Source organism: Opisthorchis viverrini (assembly GCF_000715545.1).
Source record: "Opisthorchis viverrini unplaced genomic scaffold opera_v5_548, whole genome shotgun sequence".
NCBI lineage: Eukaryota > Metazoa > Platyhelminthes > Trematoda > Opisthorchiida > Opisthorchiidae > Opisthorchis > Opisthorchis viverrini.
In genome coordinates this window covers 168,695-179,373 of record NW_008752199.1, presented here as the reverse complement: position 1 = coordinate 179,373, position 10,679 = coordinate 168,695, and the positions used below count along the sequence as shown (strand labels likewise).

General features: G+C 43.5%; 1 protein-coding gene across 1 annotated transcript; it reads right to left on the bottom strand.

The window, feature by feature from the left end:
* Positions 1–284: 284 nt before the first annotated feature.
* On the bottom strand, positions 285–10,285 carry T265_15484 (hypothetical protein; the record flags this gene model as incomplete). The annotated part of the gene is made up of 3 exons (XM_009178335.1): positions 285–636; positions 9,068–9,137; positions 10,185–10,285. The coding sequence occupies 3 exons, from the start codon at positions 10,278–10,280 to the stop codon at positions 449–451; spliced, it is 354 nt and encodes a 117-aa protein (XP_009176599.1).
* Between the last annotated feature and the right edge of the window lie 394 nt (positions 10,286–10,679).

Genomic DNA, 10,679 nt, shown 5'->3' with positions numbered 1-10,679 from the left:
TGCCAGCAGTCCATCCTTATTGGTAACTAATCTATACAATGGCACAACGAATAATTTAAAAAAGGAGAAGAGGTATTTTTGAGCCATTCTGGGAACTTAACCATAAGCAATATCCGAAAAGAACTTTTCAAATCCGTGCAAATCAACCAGAAAAACGTTAATAACTCGCTTGCATTTTCCAACACAGGTTGAGTCTAAATCGGAGTATATCTAGATGACTTCGATCCTCCTTTCAATTATCTTAAGAAATGAAGATTTTATAAAAGCCAAAAGAAGCCAAACTAGGTGGATATGCTGAATATAATAATTCTGAGAATTACCTGTAAAATAACACATGGTAACAGTAAATATTTCATCCGCACAACCGAAGAAGAGTCACAACCAAGTCAACAGCAGTCATTAGCAGAGAGAGGACTGCTGCATATTATCCAACCAACATGGAGCTATTTCATCTTGGGCCATATCCACGCTGCCATCGGTTCCAATGCCGGTCGGGTATCTCTTCAATTCGCCCACATTCTTTCACACAGCGACCGGCGCGGCAGCATAGCCCCAAAGTACACTGATAGTTTGTGATGCATCGCTTTCCAATTTGTTCTTCCGAAATCGGGCCAACGTCACGCAATCGACATTCACCTGTTGAATGAAAAACCGAAGAAGTGAAATGTGAGAAGTGGCTTCCGTAAGTTTGTTAGCTATAAGGTAATACAGGATAGAACGAGATAGATACAAGGTAGCTAGCATGCTAGCTAGCCGCTTCAACTAGTGAACGAAATCAAATGTGACATTACCACATAAACCATCATCAAATCTAATTTTAACTTGACTTTCAAGAAGCCTAAGAAGACGAAGCAATCCTTCTGTAGTAAAATTCGTTTACTGCGAAGGAATGACACTGTCCCCTTAATAACTTACTGTCTTCACGGTTTGAGTCACATATATACGTTAAACAATTGATTTTAGTAACATCCATTTACTCCACGTCTGCATTCGCAAAACCTTCAAATTAGCGTCACTTTTCTAAAGGACCAATATGATTGACTATATTCCACCTCATCTCAATCAGGATTGCTGATAATGAAGAAACTGTGGATAACAACTTGATATCAAGAGGGGCACCTTGTTGGTTGGTGAATTCGGCCGCTTTTTTACCAAGCGGTTTGATTGAGTCTGAGTGCTGATCTCAGCAAACAGGTGAACAAACATTTAAGCAAGTTGATAAGGCTGGAAAATCGGCCGTTAGTAGTTACAGAAGACCTAATTTCTGTTACTGTTTTACTTGGGGTGCAATTCAACCTGTGTGTCCAGTGAACACCTTGTGCTTTTCGGAATGTTTAGTTACATTGGTAAGATCTAGCAATCAGTTCCGAAAGAAAGCGGAATTAGTAGAAACAGAATATGTAAAAAAAATCCGTGTCCCAAATTTATAGACGTCGATAAAGATATATGGGTTAGTCACATCAAAATTGTGCTTTGTACTCCATGAGTCAAAAAGAATCCTTGGTTGATACATAAAAGTGAAGCAACTGACATCACAACCTTCCATTATTGATCACTTCGCCACAGTGAGTTTTTTGGTTGAAGCGTTTCGTCAACTTGTGAGAAGACAGTGGGTGGTGGTTAGTGATCCGTTGGGCTGGCAACGACGACATTAACTATGATGATTAGTAAAAGGCTCCAAACAGAATGTCAGCCTCGGCTGGTGAACCAATATTTGACGATAAAACTAAGAAAACCCTTTTCAGTCAATTGGAGAATCCTTATTTCAATAAACTTTAAGGAAACCTAATAACCTATCTTTCTTTGGATATGCAGTGTCCTGTTTGCAATGTGACCTATTTCTGGACGTTTTTATGAATACTGCCACAATGAAGTTCACACATCAAAACACTTACCAGATGTCCTTCTAACCGTTGTTTTGGATCCGAAAACATCCTTAACAAGGCAGCCGTTTACGAAGAGTTGGAATGAATGAATTAGCTTTCCACTTCTTCTTATTGCGACCAACCATTTGAATCATTCGTTTGAATTACCGCCAGAATTGCGGCGTACATCACGCTTCTGGTAAGTCTAAACGCGTCTCACTTCTGAGAATTTCAGAGTTCAGAAAAACTGTGTTCATCTATACAGATACTAGTACGACCATAAAATTTTCATGTAAATCGTTCCGAAATACCTTACGATATCCCCAATCATCACCAACATCGTTGTTGGCAGCATCAGGGGATAGTACTGGAGCGTTCACCATAAAAGATAGCAAGAAGAGTAGCATACTTCACCCAGTGCAACTCTACTTAAATCACTAAATAAATCAGGCTCCAGTATAATCTTTATGCGTTCAGCCCTTGACTGTTGCATATTTAAACAAGTCGTCATTGTGGAAGTTGACAATGTGGATCCCTACAATTTGCCTCTCTACAAACTGCAGCGTGATCAAAAGCCATAAGAACTCTGTTTAGTGTGTCCAAGATCAGGCAGCTGGGTCAGTCCTAAGGGCTAATTAACGCAGCTGAAAAGATGTGGGAAAGTGTGTAGTGGGCACTTTCTTCATAACATTTTACTGCAAATATATTAAAAAATGGACCATCCGGAGAAGCACTTTCATCAGTGTTCTGAGACTCAACGATTTCTAATCATACTGAGTGTCCTAAATAAAACAATACTTCAGCTCTAAAATGCAGCGTTGAATTCCATGTATAAAGAAGCGGTTATTCTTCTCAGATATTCGGCGAGCAAAGCTCATTGTGCTTCATCGAAATGGTTTCTCAAAAGAAATGTCACCCGGAAGATTTCAGAGCAGGTGGATGTTCCATATAGTGGGAGGTCACTCCAGTCCTAGGAAGCGTGTATTCTTGATTCTACTCATGTAGGAATGTCACGAATATTCCTCTCTGGAGAAAGTCAAGTCATGTATCAAGAACGAAACAGTGCCTATGAACGAGGTGAATTGCCAGGCATGTTACTTAGGAGGTTGCCGAAGATTTTGTCAACCCACACTTTTGATTTTCGTCAGGTAAGAGCACATCCGGAGTTTCTGTCTACCTTAAAAGAATATAACACGCAAGAGTTCGAAATAGAATTTGGCTGTGTATACTGTATACATAATGTATAACGTATAATGTATGCATCCAACAGGGTGCACTTTGCCAATTGCTTACACTTTGTTATCCCGATGGATCTTAAAGTTTATGGACCTCGGGACTATGCCTACCTCAAGAAATCTCAGAGGGGTACATCCATTCGTTGGCTATCGAATATTTTTCACCAACCTTATAAGTTATGAGACAAATTCCTACCTTCCATGGAGGGACTCATCCACAGGTAGAAGCCGTTGTAGCAAGGCATCCAAAAGATTACAATACTTTGTACCAATGAAATGGAAAATGGTATGCAACTTATGACAACTACCGTTTGCTTAGTCTTTAATAAGATGTTTATTATTCCAGACAAATCCGAACGATTTGATAGCAATCATATCCAGTCAACATCTATGAAAACTAAATAGCTGAACTTCCTGTCAGAATGTCTTCCTAAAACACTGGGAAAACTCGTATGAATTCATCGTTTCAGAGGAACATGGTAAACAGTCAACAATTTTTAACTGAGCAACGTTTCTCTTTGGCACAAAACCTCTTCAAATTGATTGAAGACAACTACGAACCGTGTGTTCGCAAATCTGAACGTGAACGCAAATTTGACTGCGTCCGATTGGCAAGGCAAACGGGGAGAACCACCGCATATTCAATAAAAAATGCTCGAAGCAGAACATAATCCCCACATATTTACTGGTTAAGCCACTAGACACGTCACTCGATTCTGCCCGAATAACATTCTCAGCAGCCAAGTCATTCCTCAAAGAGAGAATCTACTTGACTACTCGGCGTTTATTTGGTATCATCACCACGATTCTGCCCGAATAACATTCTCAGCAGCCAAGTCATTCCTCAAAGAGAGAATCTACTTGACTACTCGGCGTTTATTTGGTATCCATCACCACGCAAGTCGGCTCAACCAAGATCTTCAGACCGTACTGTCTCCCGCAGACCTCCAGTTACTCCAAACCAAAGCGATAGAAGTGAAAGCCATCCAAGGACAACACTGCAAAGAGAGAAAAATGCGCAAGTTCGAAAATTTACTTTCTAAGACTGCATTCTAGTGAGCCCATGACTAAGCCTGAACAATCTACTAGCTATTGTAGCGTGGTAAATTTATCAAATAGATCGCTAAGTGGGAAACAGCGTTCTCTGTTAGAGGAGGCTTGGATTTTGCAGTAAAAAAGGGTGATAAGGGCGGAAGGAAGAATTCATAGCGTTGAATCTTTGTTTCGAAAATTCCCGGCAACGAAGGTGGAGAAGCTACAGGTACAGCTAGTCACATTCCTGAAGTTCCAGCAGCCGTGAGCTCCAAGTAATACACCAACAGAGAGAAGAGCGTTGAAACCACTGAAACAGGTGGGCAACATAGCGATTACTGAGGTGGATTTGGGTAGGGTCACTTTTGCCATGAACACGAGTGATTACCTGCAGAAGGTCAAGAGACACCTAGCTGAGGGTCCTTACCGGGAGATCCATAATGCGAATATTATTTCTGTAATGAATAGGAGCAAAGCTGAAGTTGGCAGGTATTATTGGACTGTGGTAAACCACTTAGGACAAGGCAGTTGGCATAGATTGTACTCCAAAAATGCAATCCGACCACGGCTTTACGTCCTACCAAAAATCCAAAACCAGATGTTCATGTGAGACCGATAGTAGAGAGACTTTGTAAAGACTTACGGTAGATCAAATAGTGGGAATTACAAAAGCATTCCACTTCATCCACTTCTTTTTTGACTCACTGGTTTACGCCCAAGATCAAGGTCTAGCAATGGAATCTTCAATATATCCCGTTTTGGAAAATATATTTATGGAAGAATTTGAACAGAAAGCTTTAGCCGGCTTCCCATACCCACCAAGGTGACACTTTCGTTGTGACGAAAGTGCGTTTTGCAACTATCTGAGTAAACTGAGTCCACACATCAAGTTTTTTTATGCAGAAGGAGTCAACCTCGGATACGCTGGCCTTTTTGGACTGCATGACAAATAAGGTCGGGGGAGGGGAACTAAGGACCACAGTATATGAGAGGTCAACCGAAACTGGGATAGTTTTGAGCTACCCGTCTGCTCATCCGAGGTTAGCATTCGCCAGTATCTCCTCACCAATGTTTAGGCGCGTAAGGGGCCAGTGTACAGAAGAAGCTAATCTGACAGCGGCCCACAGTGAAGTAAAGGACAAACTTCGGGGTAGTGGATATACAGCTAGCTTGATTAGGCGTCAATTGCGAAGGGTGTTGGTACCGATGTACTGATGAGGTCGCATCCGCCGCACGTTTCTTGAAAAGTAAGGTCTATTACGGAATTCGTCGAGTCAAGAGAAGCACATGAGGCTTTCAAACGTGTCAAAGCGCGGATGCTGGATCAGTAACTGACCCTCAAACTGCTCAGGGTCGGAGAGATGTTCACTGTCGCAACGGACGCTAGTGATCGCGGTATCGGCGCAGTCGTAAAGCAGAGTTATCGAATATGCCAGTCGTGTCCTAACTAACGTTGAGCAGAAGTACTCGACCATTGAGAAGGAATGTTTAGCGATCGTCTGGGCCCTGAATAAGTGGAGGCTATACTTGCTTGGATAGAGTTCGTCGAAACCAATCACAAACCGCACCCCGGTTGCAGAAGTACGAATTCACGATCCGGCATGTACCAGGGAAGGAGAACCACTTGGCTGATTGGCTGTCAAGAACAGAGGCTGAAGATGAGGTCCCCAGGATCATTATTGGGGCCAATAGCCACATCGTCGAACTGGATCCCGTAAGCTTGGTGCGACTCCAACGGCAGGATCCTGCGTTGCGGAAGGTTGTGGCCGCCTTGTTGGATGGAAGGAGCATTGAGAACGGAGAGGGAGACAAGGAATTGAAAACGTTCCAGAGTCACGTCGATCGACTGAGTCTGTATGAAGATGGCATGATTTCCTGGAACGCCACCGATTCTGATGTTATGCTGTCCGTGATACCACGCGTCTTGAGACAGAAACTGATAGTCAAATACCACAAGATGGCACACACAGTATGCACCATGAAGTATGACTTACTTCGGCAGAGGGCCTACAGGCCCGGGATGAGAAGTGAGGTGAGGGACTATGCAGTGTCCTGTAAGTGGTGCCAACTGATGAAAAGGAATGCGACAGGAGCAACTCATCCCATGTACCCTACTCCTGTCTCAGAAATTGGCGAGTTATGGTCCGTTGACGTCATGGGCCCCTTTCCGGTGATGACCGGCGGAAATCAGTATATCGTGATAATGACAGAACACCTGTCGTGGTGGGTCGAGGCGACAGCCGTGCCAAATCAATGGGCGACGACGATCAGCGGAGGGGTGATGCATCACATCGTGACCAACCATGGAGTGCCAAAAATGATCCTAACCGATCATGACCCTTGTTTTGAGAGCGAATGGTTTAGGAGAAGCAGAAGCTGGGCATCAGACGGCTAAGGACGACAGCATACCACCCACAAATAAATGGTTCAACCGAACGGTCAAGAAGTGGCTGGTGGCCAAAGGAGGTGACTGTGAAGTGAACCCACCGATGGTGCTGCTAGCTCATCGTGCTTACAGACAAACAACCACAGGCAAGTCCCTGTTCATGCTGATGTACGGTCGACATCCGCACTTCCCAATTGATCAGGAAATTGGGTTGTGGCCGGCAACACGCTCATCTCCCGAGGAACTAGTAGGGGAAAGGAGGAAAGCTCGAGAAAACTTGACCGCCGTTTCAGGAGAGGATTAGAGAGAAAACGGCAAGCAGAAAGGCACGACCATTCCCCACCGGCGCGAAGGTCAAGTGGAAGGATCATCAGAATCCTGGAAGGAGTGGACTGGGGTCGCGGAAGTAGGGCAGTCGATGGCAAGGTCCGTTTGTCGTCATCGACCGCCGAGGGAACGTCTATACAATTCAAGACGGCCAGGGATCGAAAAGTGAATATGACGCTACTTCGTAAGTGGCATGATACACAAGGAGCGGTTGAACAGACCAGCTGCTGGAGCCGACCGAACGGAAGTGAATGAAAATCGGTGGCATGCGAGGGACCTTTAAAGGGAAAGGTGTGTAACGGTGGATACTAATGATGAGACATGCGAGTAGTGTCTTTTCGTAAATCCGCCTCACGTCTCTTGAAAAGTAAGGTCTATTACGGAATCCGTCGAGTCGCTTTGTAGCATTTGCTTGCATTTGCGTAACAGTCAATGAATATCCAGGAAAGTTCAGGAGAACGCGCTGAAGAAGAGGGATATTCAGTTTTTATAAACAAGATGTACATGAGAGTTTTGCTTCCCTGCCCAACAGTCTGTAGCTGTTTAGTTGGTTGTTTCGTAATAAATAGCTCCGCAGCGAAGGTCTTCTTTGTTTCACCCGTAGCGAAACCCAACTGGGACTGGTGTTATTCCATATAAACCAGAGATATCGCAGGTCATTTGGAGAATTCCATACATGGATAACATAAGAGTAGCCTTCCAGAAGTGAATAACTGCGCTCTGCACTGATGCAGTTAAACGATTGTCTCCCGGAAAACGGAACCGGGTCTCTGTCCATAGAATTAAGCGCAACGATTGCACAAAGGTCTATGTAGGACAGATGGCCAGGGAAGTTCACACTGGAATCGGAGAGCATAGAGGAAATATAAACCGGCTGCTGAGAAACGCGGATGAATATCGAACGTTACTGGAGGACTCGGCAGTTGCGGAACACGCACTGGGCACGGAACACAAAACGGATTTAGAAAATGTTGAGGGTTTGATGCGAGGACTACGGTCCACGTCACAGAGACTGATTGCCGAGGCGGTAGATATCGTCAAGCGTCCCAGTTTTAATCGAGTAGAATGCGTGGCGCTGGCAAGCGTATGGAGAACGATCTTGGCTCAGTCCAACTAACACGCGTTAGTGTGCGATTAGTAGTCATCAAATGGATTCCACTTAACCTTGCTCATCTCTTCTCCCCCCAACTAAATTGTTGCAACACTCACAAGCCCCGGAAGGCCAAGTAATATCTTCTAGTGGCACCCGAAATGAATCAAGAATCAAAGCACCATGATGTAAAAGGCTAAGGAACCAGGGCCGATCAAAAATTATTTGAAACTCCTCCAACCCGTCAATTCAAGATATTGGCAACCACACCAACCGACAAGAGCCGTTAACTGACACTCAACATTGATCTAGTATGATAATCTGAAGAGGACTTACTGATTGATTCCACGCCTGCCTGGTCAAATTGATGACCTGCTCACCTGGCCTGATGAAGCTTTTGTGTCAAAAGCGAAACGTTGCCAACTTAAAGGCTGCCGATTGCTTACCAATCCCTTCTGAAACGAAGGTTTGAATTATTGTCCATAATTATACCCGCATTTTGTTTCGGTTAATGAACGGTATCTTAGACGTTTTACCCTAAAAACGAATGAGTGGTTTATTCGAAAATTCAAATGAGGTGGGGACTGTTGGTGGTGTGAGAGGATTTGGGAAAGTTTGGTGGAGAAGTAACAATCTATGAGTAGCCCAGTGGAAGAGTAAACTTCACTTGGTGAGTGAAACTTCCGTCTGAGAAGTCGTTGCTCGAGAAGCCAGTCGACACGTGTGACCACATGATGTGAATCCCGTGACTGAAGGCTGATAGGCGCTTTATCCTGTCTAAGTGCGAGTTAATCACACTGCTGATCAGCCACTAGTGGCCGAACGGTTGAGTGGTCCAACTACCAACCAGGAAGTCGCGGGTTCGAGACTCTCTGGAGTTTCGCCAGATGGGCACTGCTGATAAACCCTAATAGGGATGAAACGGCTTTACAGTGCTTCGCGGCTTTTCAGCGCAGATTGGCTTTACTTACAGGACAAATTCCTCACCAAAATGTCGAAGCTTCATCACCGCTTAGAACTATTTGAAACAAATGCTTGCAAATGAGTGTAGTTCGCAAATGTTAAAGCTGTTTATTGTCGTTAGAAGCATTTTTGTGGTGCACGGTAAATGCAAGATACATGTATGACTCACGGCGGTCATAACATTCATACTCAGGACAACAATTGAGATCCATCAGACACGGTTCTTCATCCATTCCACACTAAGAATAGAAGGGAACATAACAAATAGTCGGTAATATAACAAGGCTATCAAAAAAGCTGTTTACTGGGATGTTAACCGAATTGTCTTTGAGCTAAAAACAAGCACTGGGAATAGACACGACTTCGTGCCCAGTGTAGATTATTAGCTTAAATGCGATGAAATTCTGCCCTATGGCTCTTGGTAAATTGGCATCAAACGTCACAGAGTCGTAGTAGATTTACTGTAATAGGAAATTCATTTTAAACTTGTGAGACCCATGCATTCAGAACGGACGAATAAGTAGGTTATATTGCGTCCGAGATGTTTAGACATATCATCCTGTCCCCCACATCAGAGCAAAAATGTCAGCCTATCCATCTGTTCATCCATCCATTTATTCATTTACTGATTCGCTGACTCATTGATTCATTAATTCATTCGTTCGTTTCAGCAGCCTATCAGCCATCTAACTACTATTTTTCTGCCATTCTTCTCCCGTTTACCTACCTGTAGGTCTTCCTGTCTATCTCCGCCTGCCAAATTCACCAGCCAAAGAACTAGCTTAATTATTTACACAGGGACCAATTTCGTACGTGACTAACTAGCTCAGCAACTACCCGATCAAGTCGATTAAAATTAGACCTACTTACTCACTAAGGAACAACTAAGAACAAACTGAATAACCAATATAGTACATAAATAAACCTCTCTCAACTTAGTCAGTAGGATATGACTAGTACGAGGCTTGAGCGATTTTCTGGCCACGCTGATCGATCAGTCATCGAGTATACAAAGGAAAAGAATGACTTGTGAAGTTCTCTTTTAAACCCTCATGATTTGAATATTTGATTTTTAACGGCTTGATTTAAACACAGTGGCATTAGATCCCTTTCCTTTGTGGAGGATCGTCCTGCAGTACAAGCTAACAAACCTTGAAGAAACAGAGCCACTGATTGTGGTTAGTCACCTTCATCTTTTCACGAGTCGTGGCTGTGCTTTTAAATTGCAGTCCGTTATTGTGTTAAAGATGAAAAATATAATAAAAGAGCTTCAACGAAACACTTACCAATCGGTTAACGGCTAGCGGTGAGAGGATACTCTCATAGGCCCTGTGTTGGGCACGTACGCAGGCTAAAGTGAAAATCAATCCAAAAAGGAACATTGTCCTTCCGCTGCAAAGGGTCACGTTTGGGAGCGCTTACAACTAGGAAGCTACATAATTTATGTAACTCAAAATGAATGCGTGGGCGGGCAAGTACGGAGGTTTGAAGGCAAGCATATCCATTGGTTAGATGGGAGAAGGAACTGTTCTTACTATACGCCTCGATTGCAGCAGTGAATTGTTTTGCCTGTCTCAGAGAAGTGAGAAGTCTATCGATTATTCTTCACCTGCTGTCCAAACTGCCAGTACGGTAACCTGAAACGAGAAGACACACTTAAGTTTCCAACTATTTGAAATATCTGCTTCATTGATTTCTACGGAAATGTCCTTGTTGTTGCGAAAACAAAAAGCTGCAAAAAACTTCAATCGGAAGAGAAAATACTGGAAAATAACTTCCCA